This window comes from Amia ocellicauda, chromosome 5 (genome assembly GCF_036373705.1).
Source record: "Amia ocellicauda isolate fAmiCal2 chromosome 5, fAmiCal2.hap1, whole genome shotgun sequence".
Lineage (NCBI taxonomy): Eukaryota > Metazoa > Chordata > Actinopteri > Amiiformes > Amiidae > Amia > Amia ocellicauda.
The window spans coordinates 28,033,533-28,053,278 of NC_089854.1; the positions used below are offsets into that span (position 1 = coordinate 28,033,533).

The 19,746-nt window shown below is 39.1% G+C and overlaps 1 protein-coding gene across 1 annotated transcript in view; it reads left to right on the plus strand.

Annotated features, from left to right (window-relative positions):
* The first annotated feature begins 1,530 nt into the window (after positions 1 to 1,530).
* Positions 1,531 to 19,746, plus strand: part of rab40b (RAB40B, member RAS oncogene family) — a 49,101-nt gene continuing 30,885 nt past the window's right edge. Inside the window, exon 1 of the mRNA XM_066704666.1 lies at positions 1,531 to 2,457. Coding sequence (XP_066560763.1) covers positions 2,316 to 2,457 — 142 coding nt within the window. The 5' untranslated portion in view covers positions 1,531 to 2,315. The remainder of the gene's footprint in view (positions 2,458 to 19,746) is intronic.

Below are 19,746 nucleotides of genomic sequence, written 5' to 3' on the forward strand. Positions count from 1 at the left end.
ACAGTTGACGCATTTGGCAATGATCTGGGGGTCAGTATTTGTTCATGTGTGACTGATAGGTGTGGCTGTGTACTAATTTAATCAACATACACTTCTAGTTGCTGTCACTTAGCAGAGCTGGAAAGAATTTCACAATATGTAGGAGACATTATTCCACATCACTTTTATTATTCTCTATCAAATTGAACAAACCAATTATTTATTTATTATATCATTTCTTAATCAATCAATCAAAGACATCAGCATTCATACTGTGTTGCTTCTGCATTACCCGTGCTGTCTTGCACTGTGTCTTGTAATGGGATCTGAGAATTACACAATATGCAGTACATGGGCCAGTTCCTTTCCTGTTACATAACAGCAATAAACGGCCTAAATATCTTCCAACAAAACAAGCATGGTTACTCTTTGATTAAAATGAAATGATAACTTCTTTGCAACCGCTGTTTAACCCTATATGCAGCTGTATGTTTGCTTTACTATATTACCTGTGGTACTATTCTACTTTTTTTAAATCTCTTAAACCATACTGCTATATGTAACTGGTTCAAACAAATAATAATTGTACTAGTTAATTCCAGAGGTGTTCTGTAAGATTGAGTTGGCTGTTACAATTCCAGTTTTCTGAAAGAGGCCGAGACCAAATCAAAACGTTGACCTACCCGCAAATAACAAATTACAATCTTGTACCCTATCACATTTTTATTAATAAAAAGTGGCTTTGGACAATAAATGAAACCCTGACAGGTCACCTGTGCAAACTTGCCGGTGGGTTAGTGTTCATTTGTTCAACAGAGTGTAACCATGCTGGTAGATGTGCAAGTCCTTACCAAACTATTCTGCAATGGTGACAGTAAACAGTTGTTCAAAACGTCACTACAATGCAATTCACAAAGAAAACGCAGCCTGATTCACACTGAACATTGGAGACATTTTTCTGAACCACTGTCCCATTCTGTTATGCCCCATAGCCGTACTCTTCCCTAACAGTTGAATGCATATGGACAGATATACCAATTATAAGTCAACATATCTCTCAGCTGTTATACTGCCAGTAATTACCAGGGGGCAGACAGCCATACCTTTGGACCACCTCACATAGTTCACATTCCCAATAAGCAACGTCACTACATCATTATCAGCAGTGGCTAACACAAAGAAGAATGTAGATGCAGTGACAATGGCGTTCTGTATATCCAATAATTCGCCAATCAATTCAAATACGTGCTCTTTCATTATTTCACAGTCTTTGGGAAATCAGGGGTGGTCTAAGTAACGCAGCGACGCCAATTAGGATAATGATATGAAATGTGTCTGCAGCTACGCGTGCTCTTGTCAGATATCATGCGTTGGTAAACAAAAACAACGACTCCCCGCCCCTTTGGACAGGTCTGCTGCCTGACTCCGCCCCTCGCCCATTCCGAGACGGCGTCGCCAAAAGTGACGGACAGGCTCAGCAACCAATGAAGAGCAAGAGTTTCCCTAGCAACTCAGTGTAGGGACCAACCAGGCGGCAGTGGGCGGGGCTCGTGGGTGCCTGCTGGGGGCAGACGCAGGCGACAGCAGCGGCGCGGCTGCATGTCCATCACAAAACGCTTTCTGGAAGTGACAGAGCTGCCTTTCGAAGTGCAGGAATCGGCATTTCTGTGATGACGTTTGCACTGGCCAGGCAACTTACAGCGCAGTAGCCATCGGACTTGACTTTTGTTTTGCAGTCAATTTCACTTGACAGAATTGACGTGCATTGCAAACGCGAGTATGAATTGACTTTTCTGCTCTGTTACCTGGAGCATTAGGCGAATGACAGCTTTTGTCTGGCATTGTGTGATATTTTTTGGCCGATCCAGGGTGCCGAGATTGTCCTTCTTCTTCACCGAGCTCACAATTTGACGCTGCGACATGATTTGGCTACATTGGTTTTAATGCCGATTTCATTTCGGGTATGCTTGCATAGGCACTGTGCTGATCACCTCGGTTTCTGCCACGAAAGTCAGTTCTAACTACGCAGAAGAAAGACGTCGGATTAAAAAAAAAAAAAAAGTTCTAGTAAGAAAGCAGCTGGAAGTGCGCCGTCGATATATATCTGCGGAAAGAGGGTTTCAGTTGGGGGGGGGCGGGGACGTGATCAGGCCATAATTGTTAGGGATTTATTAAAGAGAGAAAGTTTGTGCAAGGGGGCCGCTGGTGCGCAGGTTTGAACTTGTTCAGTGACATCTTCCCACGCCGCGTCCCCGGGCACCGCTGCACCGCACAGGAGCGAGCCCGCCGGCGGCGTGTCTTCCAGCATGGGACGCCGAAGGTGATGTGCCAGGAGGATGACCCACAAAGGCAGCCCCGCAAAGGCATACGACTTCCTGCTGAAGTTTCTTTTGGTCGGAGACAGTGATGTTGGGAAAGGGGAGATCTTGGCAAGCTTGCAGGATGGAGCCAGCGAGTCTCCTTATGGATACAACATGGGTAAGCGGCATCACGTTTAGATCCAGTGCAGCGCATGTGCCTGGCAGAGTTAACCTGAGCTACAGTGTGTGTGCGTGGAAGGGGATATGTGGCGTTTTTTGGTTTGTAACTTAATGTATTTCTTAGGTAAGAGTGGAAGTACACGTTTGAGCGAGGACTTGCCCGTGGAGATTGGATATTCAGTTTATTGTAGCCTACTCAGGTTGCCAAATAATATTATGAAGAAGCTGCACTGACTGATGCTAAAGGGGAAGAAGGGAAGACTCATCCTTCAATTCATCAGACGTAGTGAAAAAACAAATATGCCATTAAAACAAGCACACCGAACAGTTTCATTAAAAAGCATAAAAACATCTGCGGTTCATTTCCTAAATGTGTAAACTGAGCCCCTTGTAATACAAGATGAATGATGTTCTCTGCACTGTCCGATCCCATGCAGAACAGACGGTGTGTTTGAGCTGAACGCACAGTTTGGTTGAAGAACACAGCCCTTATGTTCTCCGGCAGAGGCAGGGGCTGAAACGCTCAGAAAGGCTAAGCAAGGGTTGATTGACAGTACACATTGTCCATCGTTGTGTGAAATGTGAGGCCACCGATGCTTAAGGAATGAGCTAATGACTGAGACTGGGGGAGTTGTGGTTTAAAACTGGAAAGAAGGGGAAGATCCATGCCAACACGTTTTGTGTGTGTGTGTGTGTGTGTTTGTTGGTGTGAGTACACTCACAGACATTGCCATATAAGTGGCTCAAAAAACATACTTTTCTTAAGGTAGTTGCTGTACAGAGCTGAGTGGGACACATGGCAATTCTTGTCTCACCAACGGAGAGGGTTTCATTTCAAGGCTATCCCTGCTTCCAGTGTGTGGGTTGCCTACTGACAGTTGCATTGCATGGCACAGCCTGTTGTATGGGATGCATTTGCGTGTGCGAACACGTGGATTGTGGTCTTCCTGGAGATTGTGAGCATATCTGCACGATTTATCTGACACAATAAAGGTTGACGCCAATTTGGCTTCCTCAAGCTTTTTCAAAAAGCAGAGAATTAGTAAGTGTGGCAAAAGCAATCTTAAGTTGAAAATATAGACTGTAAAAGAATAAGTAATGGCAAATAATTCTGCCATTACATCCCATTCCTTTAAATTGATAAGGATCTGAAGGGTGCAAAAAGTGCCTAGAGCAGTGACACTGAAATATAGTGTGAAGTGTTTTTGCAACTAAACACAAAAATCTCTTTGCAATTCTAATTGGTGTCACACAGTTTTTCAGATCACTGCAGACAAAGGGTTTTACTGTGTGGTGAACTGGAGAGCATGCACATTTTTATTCCTTAATGAAACTGTTGTGAAATCTGTTCTCGCACTGAAAGTTACACTTCCACTAAATAAACAGTTCTATCCATTTGAAGTTGTACTCATAACCTTGGTAACCTTATAATGCTTATAACTTTCTGCTGAATACATCTGTTGGAGGAGCTTTGGGTTGTTTGCTAGTATCTTACAAGTGATTTTGGGTCTGAAACTGGATACTCCACCACTGAAGGTGAATATGTGTTTTAGAAATCCTTAATACCTGCAAACTGTAATGTAGCACTCCATTAACTTGCTTGTGTTCACTCACTTCTATGTACACTGTAACTTCTCATGAATATAGATTATGCATTTGTGCGAACAAAGAATGAGTGAATTATTATTTCAGCTGGTGAGAACAGAATTCCTTGTATTATAATTATTTTCTTATTGACTTAATAAACTCTTAAAAAGGCACAACATGTTTTAACTACACTTCTTTATGCACGTTAAAGGTTATAGAAAATGAATCTTATAGCAGGGCTCTTTAAACACTGCACATCTAGCAAGGAAAGACTCTTGAAAATGCCTGCCAAGTGGATCAGTGTTGGGTAAGACCTCGCTATTGCTACAGGGTCTTTACACTTGTGTTTGCATCAGGCAACTCAAACTGTGTAACTGTGTTGTGTGTTACAGTGAGAAAGTGTTTTGAAAGGCAGAAGTTGCGCTACAGGTGTACCTTTGTAAGCGTGCTGGTGAGCTTATAGTATGGATGGCATTCTGCACCACCTTGCTGCTAAGTATACAGCTGCTGATTGGGATAAAAATAGCAATAGAAATCAGAGCATTCTGTTTGAAGAGGAAGAGAACTAGGGAGAGAAACTCAGCATCCCACTGAGAAGAAAGTCAGATGCTTTAAAATGTACTTTGATGAAAAAGTTGCCAATGAGCTCTCTGATTCCAGCAGTCTTTAAAGTGGAGGGGAAAAAAATAAATAAAAAGCATGCCATGAATGAAGTACGTTGTTTTCTTCTACTTAGTTGAGCTGATTTAATTTTATGTCTTCCTTAGTTATTCATCACTGGTTCTTTCTGATTTTCCCTTACCGACAGCACTATGCAGGGTTCAGCTCTGATGTGAAGGACTGCTAATCAGGAATTAATGCAATTCCAAAACCAACAGAAGGCTTCTATACTCTGTAATTGGTAGATGCAGACTAGTTTGACTGATTTGATAGTAAGAGATCCAAAACTGAGAGAAGTCATACAAATATACTTTACCTATTTGATGAACAGCACGAGTATGCAAAGCTTGAACCTGCTTTGAAGTTTTCTCCGTAAAAAAGACTGAAAACTCATCATTTGTTGTGATTTCAAGGTTGAAACCCTGGATTTGCAGTATCATCTGCTCCATTTCCCTCCTGCCCTTTATAGATCCAGCTTCAGAAGTATATTTGCTTATCTTATTTAAAACAGTGGAGAACGTTAGTCTTCATGGAAATTATACCTTAATCTTTTACCCTTGAGAACATGTTTCAGGGCTTAATTATTACTGGACGGACTTTGGTTTTGTGCCAGGTTACAGAATGAAATCTTAGACAGAGATTTATAGCTAAAAACTATACTTCACGCCAGGGTTTGCTTTAACAGAAACAAGCATTTCTCAGAACAAATTGAATGTCAGTCATATAACGCTGTTCTAGCCAGTAAAATTAAGGTGGAATACTGCTAGCCTTTATTATTTCTGTGCACAATATATTGATATTTGCATGATGAATAGGTTTAAGTATTGTGAAACGCCAAAAGGTACACAATTTTCATGGCATGTTGCAGCTTGATGCGTTGATCGTGAGAAAAAATAATCTTTGGTGTCAAGGTCATGAAATGAATTTCATAATTTGGCAGGCGACATCATGGTAATAATTTCTACACCTACAGCTTTAGCTTGCATTTTCCAACTGTGGGCATGGAGTGAGGTTGCAAAATCAAAACTGCATGTGTTGCATAGATTCTGACAGTTGGTGTTCTGTCAAAAAGCTTTCTTGGCTCTGAGATTATTCTGTCTTTAAATGTATGACACTGCTTTTACAGTAAAATGCTTTTGTTTAAAAAATATCTAAGACATGACATCAGCAGGAATCCGGCTTTTCTGTCAGTTTTCAGTGGGATGTTTTATATTTCTTTGGATTTTGGAAAACCTTGCCTGTTAGACAGTACACGGTCCTGTCAGAACTACCCATGTTTTCAGTGTAGGCACGTTGTCTGCTCGGTTTATTTATGTGCAGCTGAAATCTGGAGACTGCTGCCAAAATGCATCACATTCTCGACGTTTGCAATACACTTTTAATTCAAATCCCAACCACCTGCGATTTCTCCCACAGATTAACCTTCAGGACAAGTTCTTGCATTAGATTAATTTTGTGTCTTAAGCCATATGATTCATTTCTTGGTATGATACAAAAACACAGTTGATTGGCATACTTTTGTGTGTTAGTCATTCGTTATTCTTTCTGCATCCATAAATGTGTGGCATGTTTATTAGAGCTCAGGACTGAACAAGGTTATTTTTTTCAGTGAAGCATTCATAATAAAGACCGGGGGTCCTTTAATTGGTTCCTTCTTGCAACAGTTTTTTTTCTTTTTAATCTAGGAAACCTAATTTTGGAGAGGTAGAGTTTGAAGAAAAACAAACTTAAATTTGCCTCTCCCATAATCAAATACACTTTCCGTGGGAATTTTCAATGCTAAGCTGAGGTTTAATTTGTTGCAGGGTGAGTTTCACTAAATGCATGTGATCTCACAAAGTGATGAAGCATGTTTTTTTTTTTTTTTTTTTAGTTTGAAGGGATTGAAGAAAGCAAAGTTTAAAAATACTCCAAATGAGAACATGTCCTTAATGTGCTGTTGACATGACCTTTGATCTTTTAAAATCACAGGATACAATGCTGGACTTGGAAACACAATTGACTTTGACAATGACATTGTCTGGTGTCGGCTTACCGTTTAATAACTGTAAACAGTGGCCAAGGGTGAATAGTCTACTCTGAACTTCAGAAGAGGAATGCACTTGTGTAGGTGTGCTGGCAATACATGAGTTTCCTCATTATGAAAAGGGGATCTTGTGTATAACTGAGCATGTAGTTGAATTATATAATAAAAAAACATCAACTTAAAGAGTTAGATTGTCTGTACTGAGTGTGTTCCAGTGCTCCACAGATACAGACCTAATGTCACATTCCTGCATAGTTCTTCTTATGCTTCTCTCTGGTTGTCACAATAGACTTTCAAATGTGTAAGAAGCAAGGATTGAAACCACTGCAAATTTGTCTTAAATCAGCATCTCTACATGTATGGCAGTCATTCCATTCCATTCATATTTTGATTTGGAATTTGGGAGAAATGTTGTCAGCAGTTTATAGAATAAAACAAAAATGTTCATTTTACCCAAACACATACCTATAAATAGTGAAACCAGAGAAACTGATAATGTTGCAGTGGCCTCTTAATGTCTTCCAGAGCTGTATATATACAGTATTCAAACTGCATACTATATTTTAACATTTTAACAAAGGAGCATACATTTGTTTTGACTGTGGCATGCCTTTGTTGCTTTTCCCATTTTTGCTTTCTTTCATTTCACTTGCTGTTTGCAACCATTGTGATCTATTAAACTCAGCTGCTGCTCTTTCCCCATAATTATGTAACTCCCCATATGAACCACCTAAAGGGAGATCACAGACAGCAGAACTTCTGCCATAGAGCATCCAAAACCAACCAGCCATGTTTAATTTATTGTAAAGTAACTAAAACAGCTGATCTGTCCCTGCCACACAGAGGTTTTGACAGGCTTTGTTTCTAATGACAAGACTTCTGAAGGCCAGACAATATACATACATGAGTTCTCTTGTTTGTGTCATGAGCTATTTTTTCCCCTTGAAAGTGAATGATGCATTCAGCAGTTGATATACTAGAAATGACATGTTTTTTGACCTCTTGTTCTCTAAATCAAAAGTTTGTTTTGTTTTGTTTGTCTGTTTTGTTGTTTTGGTTGTACCTGTGAATGAAAAGCCTTGAAATGACCCTGTGAAACACCACCTCGAGCTTCATATTGAACCCATCGTCCACACAAAGCCACATTTCCTTCTGTAGGGGGCCTGCCTGGCACTGTCGGGCAGATCAGGTTTTAACAATCCTATAGTGAAATGGGACTTGAGGCTTCTCGATCACGCTGGGGCAGCAGCTATAGGATTCTGGCAGGTTACAACACACAAGGATAAATAACCAGAAAGTGCAAAATAAAAATAGAGAATGTGGGTTTCATGGAGATTTATATTTAAACGTGGTGGGAAAGGAAGAAAGCCTTTTATCCAATTGTATCAGTACTATTACAGTACTATTAATGAGCGGAAAATAAGTAACAGCCATTTTAAGTAATCAGAGATCTTTAATTAAATACACAAGTTGGAATGTTTTCAGTATCTTTCCTTCTGGCTTTCCTGGGCGTGCTCAGGGCTCTAATGTATGGCTTGTCCTCAGAAAGTTGTCGTTCAAAGGTCAGTAGGTGACATTGTTCCGTTTGGAGACCTAGGGAGCCAGGCATATTTGGTCACTTGTTCTTCCTTTAAAGCTGGGTGATATTTTTAAACTGTGACAGCTGCTGGTGTATTGGAAATCAGGGAAAGCAGGTTACCCAGGATAGATTAAAGTCGCATGTCCTTTTACAAACTGAAAAGATATTGAAGAAGGGGTTATTTATAGCGTGTTCTTCAGTGACAGTGTGTTATTTCTGACCTGGAAGTGTGCAGCAGAAAACTGATGGGGCTTCTAATTTTAACTGCTTTGCCTCAGTTATGTGGGGAAAGACCTTTCCATATCAGACACCCTGGCTGCAGCTGTCCCAAAACAGAAAAAGGGAAAGCCCAAATGAAGGACTTGTGTGGTTTTAAAAAGATACAATGTAATACATTAGTTTAAAAGGTATGCCAGTATGATGTGATTCTGTCTGGATAGCTGTGTGATTTTTTTTTTTTTTTTTGATAAGTGAGCAATGTATTCTCCAGTAAACCAAAATAAAAACAATATTAATACTGGAAGTTTGAAAAATGTGTCTCCATTATTCTACTCACAGGTAGTACTGTTTACTGTGTCAGAATAAGACTGCACAGAGGAAGCGATGGGCTGCTGTAACTGGTTGATAATAACTGATGAAACCTTATGCTCTCTTGGCTGAATCTCCGTTTTCCATCCGCTACATATTTCTGTAGTGACCCAAGCAAAGTCCTTGCTAGCGTGTGCTGTATCATGACTGTTTACAGTTTATGAACGTTCAAAATCCTGCACACGCATATTATTTTCAAGTTCATGTGGGATCACAGGGGATTATGAGTGCTCTCCTTTGCCAGGCTTAAGGCCAACTTGATCCATCAAAATCAAATGCTTTATTTTTTCTTGAAGCCACAGGCCAGCTATGAGACTCTTTAAGTAATTTAAATAAAACTATTTTGGGGAGAGAAACACTATGTGCAGCATGGCAGTATTTGGCAGTATCTAGCAATTTGTCATTATAATATTTCATAATGCTACACTTAACTATATATCCCAACTTTCACCATTACTCAACTCACATCACTCAACTCACAGGTTAAGTGAATGGTCTCTCATGAGTGAATTACCCAGTGTATGGAAAAATCAGTCTGTTTCTGCTTTCTTTAACAGCTGTGACTCTGTATGAATCAGTGCTGTGACTGTTGAGTGCTGAGATCTGCACGATAATAGGCAATGAGCTGGACATTTTTACCAGTCCTGTTGAGTCCACTCGACGGCTGCCTCCTGGCATTGTATGGTTCTGTGCACTCAAGGAGAGTGCTAAAAACTGTGGAGTACTCTGTATTTGGAGGTCTCTGGTATATAGTTAGAGATTTGCATGTTGATGCTAATACAGTGATGGAAATTGTTATTTTTTTTGTTTGTTTGTTTTTTGTTCTCGCCTTGAAACGCTTCAAGCTTGGAATCTTAAGTAGTGTAGTCTGCCTCGTGCTGCATCAAAGGGTAGTTTGGGATTTAGAAGAAAAGGCTGGCCTAGTCTCTTACAGCTGAACTGGAGAAAATGCAAATTAAGGGAGCTTGAAAAAAGAGCTGCAAATAAGAAGCAATGTGTTGATGTCAGAGTTTGCATAGCGACAAACAGACTTTGTAAACAAACAAAGTAGTAGATTAGGTCAAGCTTTGAGCCTCGTTTGTTTTTTGTTGCCATTCAGGTCTTGGGTATCTAACTGCTGTTGTTTTCCCATAACTGCTTGGACTGATGAAATGTTCATGCAGGTAGGGAAAAATGAAGCACATATCATAGCAGATTTGAATCTTCCTTTGCAATTGAATCACATGCTTATTCAGCTACAGGTTCTGTGATTCAGATACAATGTGCAAAGCCAATGCTTTCATGTTGCTTTTTTGGGGGTTTTGGTGCTATATTTAATGAATGTGTTTGGGTTCGAGCATCAAATTTGCAAATCCCATCACAGTGTCTGCATTTCCATGGATGCCCCCAGTGTATTCCAAGAGTAGTGTTTCAAAATGCATATATAGCCTATATAATAACCATCACCCTTACATGGGACACACTCTTAAAGAGACACGGTACATACTCTTGAAGATACAGGGTACCATAGAGATCAGTGTATAGAGGGTTTCCCTGCCTTCCCTGCCAAGGATTTTAATTTTAAGCATGAAATAGACCCGTGTGTTTAGACATCACAATATGAAAAGCATTTTTATGTCTGAAAGAGCGAGCAGTTAGACCTTTTAAGTGTTTTTGCTTCTACAGTGACGGTATTCCCACAGCACCAGTCTTTTCTGCCCATTGCACAGATTTGCAAATCTCCTCATTTGCGTCTACCCAGCAGGAGGAAATCTTGGCTGTACAGAGAACACTTAACAGGGAAACAGCACATGGTTTTCTCCACACGGGCACCTGAGGGCTAGAGTAACAGCAAGACTCCTGCTTTGACCTGATCAATTCTCCATAGTTTGAGGCATGACTGAGCCATCACTGTTTGTTTGCAGAGTCACGTGCTCTGTTACCAATTTGGAACAGTTTTTTGCACATTATACTGGGGTTGAGATCAGGTACTGGTCTTGGCCATGTTTATTTTTCAGATTCTGTTGGCAATATGTGCTCTCTATTAGAGACACGACTGTCTGTTTATACCAGCAAGGGTCTTGGATGGGACTATGCAGTACAAAGCAAATTCACTTTTACCCATTTTTATTTATGGTATATCAGTATTAAAGGTTGAAGAGAATGAAGAATGTGTAAGCTAAAAATATAGTATTAGTTAATGACACAATTATAGTATATTTTGACAGTATGTTTTGTTGAAAAGCATGTAATTTTGAAGAGATCCCTAATGATATTAGTAGGTTTAGGATTAGTTAGTGGGCATAACTATTTTAGTTTTCAGGAATACCTTATCTCTTTATAAAATAAAACTTGTATTTTGTATTTATCTTGTCAAGGCACCAAATAGTTTTGATGTTTCCTTTTATTCAAATACGTGGACTCTAAACATGTTTGTATTAATACGTTGGTTTCTAACTTGTGCAATTAGGGATTTGTGGTAAGAAGGAAAGGAAACAATGAATTAAGCAATTTTTATTTTTGTTTGGATGTTCTAATTAGAGCTCCATCTAAAGATCTTAATCTTTGGGAAAAATAATGTTTACCTTGGTCCATAACATTGGAATGCTTGAGATATGGTTTATAAATAGTCCCTGTGACAAGAAGGGACAAGAAGTAACAGTTCTGTAATTGAAGCACGATTCAAGGTTTGGTGCGGTCACTAAATTCGGTAGACGACAGCTGCAATTGTTAAAACATTTCAAAAGCATTTTATGTAAGCAGCACAAAAATCTATTGAGGAGTTTGTTTGAAGGCAGGCAGGCAGTAAGCATGTTTTTCAAGATTGGGGGGATAAAAAAATCATTGCAGTACATGAAGGTCTGGGACATGACTGTAGAAAAAGGGATATGGCGAAGCACATTAGTGATCTGCATATTCCCAGTACATCTCTGACATCACTTTGCTTGACTTGAAATCATGTTTAATTTGGGAATAACTACAGGCTTGACTTTTAACACCTGCTGCTGCCTTTGAGCCTCTGTATTGGGGATTAAAAGCAGCCACAAATGAATAATGGATGAGAGCCTTGTATTAAAGACACACAAAAGTCACGTTTATTTGTGTGTGTGTGTGTGTGTTTGGGGGCAGGAGAAAGGAGCTAGCAGCCTAATTTTCCCTGGGTGCTCCGGTTCTACAGCCCGGCTGTAAACGACCTGTTGCATCACAGAGGCTAGCAGGCCGCCAAGCTGAGCAAGAACGAAACCAGATCCCTGAGAACTGTATAGGTCCATTTCCTTTCTCCCCTACTGAACTGTTGTGTCTCTATTTTTCCAATAGCCCTCAATTACTTGCTGTTCCAAACAGAACATTTTTAATATGCCATGTTCTGTTGATGTTACTCCCCCTTGCATATGTATTGAGTGTCCTTATGTGGATGTATATATATATATATATATATATATATATATATATATTTTTTTTTTTTCTTTTTCTGTTGCCTGGCAAATTTGTATAACAAGCAGGAGTACTCACAGGAGTGAGTGGCAGTACATTATCAGCTTTATTATATGAGCTTTAAATCAAGGAGAGAGTGCTTATCGGCCAGCACTGGCAGTACAAATTTATGAACTCTAATAGTTTCCTACAGCTTTCTGCGATTAAATACAAATAATGAGGGGGATTTTCCTTGAAATCTTGGGCTATTAGGGTAGTTTGTCTTTGCCAGCTGTAGAGTTAGTTTGAGGCAGAGTGCCCAGTTATTCCTTCTCAGTGAGTGTGTCTGAGTCTGTTATGAAATGATATCTTAAAAGATGCTGACTGGATAACTACTGCGGTGAGATCTTGAAAGATCCTTTAAGAATTGGGGAAATACCTGATTTTTCACAGTTAATTCCAGAATTGACTTTACACATACTAATGCTTCAGCTCACTCCTGTATTCCATAGCAAGCCACAGATATTAGTCTAACTGGTGCCACTCTTAACCGAAACAAAGTCTGCCAAATGTATTTTAACTGTGACCACATGGAGTGTGCAAGATTATTTTTCCTTCATGGTGAAATGGACTGTTTGAAAGGAATACAGCACATCTTTTAAGTTCGGGACGCCTCCAACACCGTTTTGGGAACTTTTAGAGTCATCATCTGTGCCTTAACTGTTTATACATAGACTATATTACTGGCAAATAGCAAAATAACAAAAACAGCTCTTCATAATGTATTTTTATAGAAATTGGATCTGCTATAGCTACAGAAACTACAGAGTTGCTTCTTTTGGAAGTTGGTTTCTTCCCAATGTGCTTCACCAGTTCATCTCGGAGATATTCTGGGGGACTGAGGCTGGTGACTGGGGATCTGGCAAATGCAATATTTTCAATTCTACTCTCCTTGCAATGCCCGTGTCATACTCCTACCTGAGTGACCACATTATCTTGTTGGTGGGCCCTCAACCTAAAATCACTGTCCTTATACAAATGGCCAAAGCGTCACAATATTTACTCACAGTTTACAATTTACCACAGAAAATACTTCTACAGAACACATAACCTCTTATACAGCTCTATTTTGGCCAGCTATCTTGCTATGAGTAATTTAGTGTACTAAACTACATTTTAACATTCTTTCACTGCATGTGTTTTAATATGACAATCCCCACTTTCACTTTCACGCTTTTGGATCTTTGCGTAGAAATAGGCTATATTGTACTCCAGGTCAACCTGACATAAGTTCACTGTCATTGACTCAGTGGAGGTTGTGTTTTTGGCTTAGGAGCAGCTGACTGCAGAAGAAAAGCACCTGGTGGGCTGAATTATACTCAGTCTTGTTTAATATATTCCAAAGCCTGCTGATGAAATCTATGCAGGATGGCATCCAAACAGAAAGGCATACATTCACAGTGACATTTTCCTCTGTTGTCTTGAATATGTGTTCTCCTTACAATAACTGCAGCTGAAAGAAGATGGAATATCAAACGAGAAGAACGCACAAGCTCTTTAATAAAAAGCCTTGTGTGTTATTTTGGGATTGTTTATCTCTAATGTTAATTCTCCTTTCCAAAGAAATTCAACTTTTTCTTATTTTATTTATACTCATTTTGTTTTTCTGATGCCAGGGCTATATACCCACAGTGATTCCTGGACTTAATGTTCTGTAATACTGAGGCTGCAATAATACAAGGTGCCTCTATGATTCATGTTACTCTGCATAAAACGTTGAGTGCAGTACAGTATGGTAGCATTGGCTAAAGCAGCAGCTGAAGACAAGTCAAGTCAAGCCAAATGTTTCTGAACAATTAATAAGCATGTTTCTCTGTATGCATGTCAGTGACTGTCTGTATGTGCTGTGATCAAATACAGATATTGTAATAACCGTCACAAAGACAAATCCTGTGTCTCACAATACCTTAGTTGTGACCCCAATACAGCAGTAAACATCCATCTTCAAAAGAAACTGTACATTTCATAGCTTTGTTTAAAAGAGGACTTTCTGGCAGCAAAGGGATGTGAAACAGATGGTATTAAGGCAAGGGGAATAATAAGATCTGATAGAAATTGTTGGAGGACTGTCTGTTCTGAAGAGGTGGATCGGCAGGTTGCCGTTACACTCATTAAAATTTTATCGAACACTGAAATAATCATTAATCCGAATTAAATATAGATAGATCCCAGTCTGTGTTCAAACTGTTTTGTGTATTGTAGTAGTAGTAGTAGTAGTAGTAGTAGTAGTAGTAGTAGTAGTAATAGCATTGCTGTTTAACTAAATTCGAGTAGGACACCTTCAGAAGACAACGCATGAGTTTCTATTCATTTCCAGTGCATTTAAAGTGTCCATTAATTATTGAAGAGATAAATCTTTGTGGTTTGCTGTAATTAGGCTGTATAAAGTACTCTGTTCCCATGACTGGACTTTAGAGTCTGCCATATTGATGAATTTCTTTTAACCTTCGCTATCTAACTGTGAGCCTCCCGGCCAAAATAAAAGAAAGAAGACATATTACTGATGTAAGTTAGAAGAATCTAGTGCTGGATTAAATCAAAACTTTGACCCTCCTGCTTACAGAGTACAGGTTTATAGTTAGCAAGAATGTTTTCATTTTATCCTGGCCCTAATATATGTATACACATACAGGTAGTGACAAACAAATTGAAACATTAGGGTACAAGGGCCATACAACATTTATGCAAGTATATGGCCACCACAGATTCGTGGCATGTCAAACATGCAAATCTCTCCCCATCATTCCTGTCGTTGTGTATATATTTATGAGTACAAAATTATGAGTCAGCATTGCTTCAAGAGGAGACATTAGTGACTTTGAACGAGGTGTAATTGGTGGTGTGCGATTGGCAGACAGAAATTGCTAACGTGTCATGAGGAACTGCCTCGAAGGAGATGTCAGCCTGGGAAAAGAAAGTTGTGAAAATGCATACTCCCAAACCATGATGCACAGGCATTAGTCTGGACTGCGAAGCAAAAGAGAAGAGTAAAGGCGGACAAACTGTGTGCAGGGTTCAACATGGATTGTGGGCATTCTGTTTCATGGAAAACAGTCAGGGAACTGCAGGGAAGGGAACTTCATAGGGCTGGATACCATTGCTGGGTTGCTGTGCACAAACCACTCATAACACCTGGCAGCACCCATATGGGTGTCCAGTGGTGCTAGGAGCATAGACAATGGACTTCTGAGCAGTGGAAGAGCGATATGGTCTGATGAGAGGATGTGCACGTGTGGCAATAGCCCAAGAAACTCTACCCCTGAGTGCCCGATTCCAACAGTAAAAGGTTCTGGCGGTTCCATAATGGTATGGGGCACATTTTATGGTATGGCCTGGATTCAGTCAGTCAAGGCAAAGTTGATGCACCATGATACATTACCGTCCTGAGCAATCATCTGCATCCCATGATGCAGCATTTCTTCCATGCTGGGAGGGTATCTTTCAGGATGACAATGCTCCGGTCCACAGGGCTCATGTTGTCAATGGGTGGTTTGCGGATCACAAGGACAAAGTTATGTGGGCGTTGCCAGGTGTTCTGAGCAGTTTGTGCACAGCAACCCAGTTTCCAGTTCCTCTGTTATAGAATGTGCTCTTCTGTTTGGCATGGGCCATGTTTAGGATTTATAGGAATTCGAAGTTTTGCAATTGTAATTATTGAGTAATGCCTGCTTGAATTAATCAGAAAGCCTTAAGCGCTATGTTACACTCAACTTTAATTAAAAATAGGTGAAGATTATGGTCCATATTTACTGTGAAAGGGGAATTAAAATGCATTTCTTTAGAACTTTAAAAAATGTTTTAATTAAAAACAGGCATATATCCTACTGATTTAGTGTAGACACTGTGAGACCCCCTTTGTGTTTGACTGTAACTTATTAGTATTCTTATTTTCAAGGGCTGTTGTCCATGACCCCAGCATTTATCACAGAGATGCATCTGTATCATATAACAATCATGACAACTTCACAAAATCCTGGAAGGAAACCAATGGCTGCATCACTTTTCTAAGCTCAACAAAAAAAGCATCCCATGGTAAATGGCACTGTTTTATTTATGGTTTTAAAACAGAAACAACAGATTCAGATTTCTTTTGGGAAATGCAAGAATTAACCGGGATGTTGCCATAATAGTTCTTAATGAGGAGGGGCATGAAATCAGATCTGATTTGCTGCAATAGTTCTGAACCAAAGCTAAAACAGCACATTGTGCTATCCCCCTAGCTCTGTCATAAAGCCGTGTACATGGTGTCATTTGCAAGTGCAATCTTTGTCTTGAAAACCCATATTAATCCTGCAAGGACACTTGGCAACAGTCAGGGTGGATAATGTAATATCTGGCATGAACTGTTCTGTAACAAGGGTTTGACGTTATGACTTTATGATTTTCATATGCAAAACTCAATAAGCTTGGATATTATGATTCTTATTATTAAAGTTCTAGGAGTATAGAGAGGTACTGTGTGTTAGAACCAGAAACATATTTCCTGGTTATAACGAAATCCCTAAATGGCAAGTGAATATGTAATATTTATTTCTCAGATTTCTGTGCTATAGTGTGGCTTAAAGATTACTTTGATTATGTTCACAGGAATGCTACAAAATATCAAGAAAACAAACTAGGGCCAAGCTTTACACTCTTTGAAATGATATTTAGGGTTCTGATGTTTGGTATTTGTTAAGACTTGTTCATGGTGCAGGAAAATGCATCATGAGACCCTTTTATTCATGCATCTAGTAGCTAAGTGAAATCCAATGAGAAGGAAGACCATTTTGATGTTATTACAGTTCTGGGGAAATAACAGCACAGTTGTAAAGAGGGAATCTTTTCAAATTTGGCACTGCAGTTCAAAGGCCAAGGAACTACATGTACTGTTTAACTAACAGGGTATCTAGACATATAAAATATGCAATATCTCTGTGGTTGTGTGTGTGTGAATGTCTTTTTTTTTATTTTTATAGCTTTTGTGGTTTAGTAAGATAAGAAAAAATGTGGCAGATACAGGCATTCTATAAAAAGCATGCATGCCCCTTTTAACTAATTACATGTAACTTGACATAGTGTTAATTTATCAGCTCCTGTACATTTCAATACAGTACATATTAGAGTGTTGCTGAATATACACTTTTTTGCAATGGAAATATACCAGATTGTTTAGGGGATAAAACATTTGTTTTGACCATATCAATTTTGTAAAAAGCAGTGTCATTGTGTACCTTTATCTGCAAGCTAGCATTCTGTTCTTCACGATTATCTGAATTGAAATGTATGTACAGTATAAGAAGAGATATATAAATGCTATTATGTAATGTATCCTGTAAAAAAATAATGTTATTGCATTGTTAAAACGGCAATGACTGTTTTGTTTTCATTATCCATTTTATCTCAGTGTTGTGGTGGAGCTAGGCTGTATCATAATGAAATGCACCGTTTAAACTGCTCACAGGTAAACCATGGCTCAGGTATCGGCTCATGGTCCAATTTACTTTTCATACAGTTGTCTCAACACTGCCTGGGATATTAAATCTACTTATTGTCAAATCAGATATTTCGATGATATTTTGAAAGGGTCACTGCAGTGTAGCAATGTCGGTCATTCTTCTGTCAGGCTAATGGGTGAATGTTTTTTTTTCCTGAGTTATCTACAATGTTTTATAGATTTAGACTCCATTTTCTTTTTAAATTATTTAGATTCCTTTACTTTTTTCACTTCTTTTCTTCTATCGACCGATTAGGGGTTACATTTGTACAATGCTGTGGCTTTTGTGGTTCATCTCGCTGATCAGATTACAGTTTGCAGCCCAGCATGGCTTTGCAATCCGCTTACGTTATTTGCAGAAGTGTGGTGATAAATAAAAGATGAACAGAGCTGGTTGAATCTGCACTTTTATCATCTTGTTTTGCAGCTCAGCTTAAAAACAAATAAATAAAAATAAATAAATGAATACACTATAGTGTTTGTTTAGCATGTCTGGTGCAGATTAAAACTAAATGGATCATTCATATATTTTCCATTTGAGACTCTTATGTTAGTTTTTTTTTTTTTTGGTCAACTTTGGGATTAGATGCATAACTTTCTGGAAAGCCATGTTATCTATAAGCTGAGCTATGTTCCGCAGACTCACAGACATTGTTTCCCAGGAGGTGCTGATGTATAACATAGACCGATATGCTCCACCACTCAGATGGTTGCAGTACAGTCCGGGGAGTGGTGTAGCCCGGATTCAAACCAGAAATCCATCAGGCAATAGAACATCAAAATAGACTCAGAACGGAATAAACTCAGAACAATAAAAACATGTTGCTAAATACTTAATTTTGTTTATAGCAGAACATCAGTTGCACAAGTGGGAATGTGTGAAAGTGTGCATGTGTGTGAACACCAGTCACAAGATAGGTACGCAGCTATTTCTCGAAATGCTGTCAAACTAATGAATCATAAGGCTTTGGCACCACCTGGTCTGTGGATGAAGTGCATCCCACAGCTCTGAGCTATAGGGCTGTGGGTGGATGCTCAGTGGGTTGCAAGGCTTTTCAGGTCGTCAGCTTTGTGTCCGCAGAGCTCGAGTCTGTTCTGCTTTTCTGACATTTTAAAGCAGCCGAGTACAATTCGTTAACAGTATGGTTAAAAACTACTGTGTTATTACTGCAGTAAAGGACAACAGTAAAGCTTATGGACTTGCTGGCATGCATATCCCTTGAACTGTTTATTCTGTGTGTTAATTTGGTTACATTTAATATTTGTCATTAGTTTGTATCGTGTCAGGACCATGCCAAAATCTGAACATGTATGTTGAAACTGAAATCCACAAGTAAAATTACATTACATATTGTATTGGGGAAGACTCTCATTTATTTATTTATTTATCTTAAATTGACAGGTGAGGGGTGGGGGTGGGGATAATTCAAGTCAAACTGTCTTGAGATACAATACAATGAATAGGGCTCCATCACAAAATACAACTATATTTCCCAGTTCGTGAAAGGTATACGCCAAGTGAGAGTTGGATTTCATTTCAAGGGTGTCCTTGAAGGAAAATATATATATATACCCCATATATCAATGGCAGCTGTAAATGGAGATGCATGATAGCAGTCCCCACTTGGCACTGAGAGACTGTCCAATCAGGTAATGAAGGAAGAGTAATCTTTATAGCTATTTATCTGTCTGTCTTTCAGAAGGAAGCAAATTAAGTGAAGGCAGTGTGCTCTGAAACTTTGGTTGGCTGTTGAAAGAAAACTACTGTATGCTGCCTTATCAGGCCCTGTTCAGTACAAGGTTACATTTAATTCACATAGTTATAAAATAAGGAGAGGCACTCTTCTCAAAATTATACCATTTGTATTATTTCCTGAAGATCGATTCTGTAAAGATAACAGACAAACCCTGCACATAC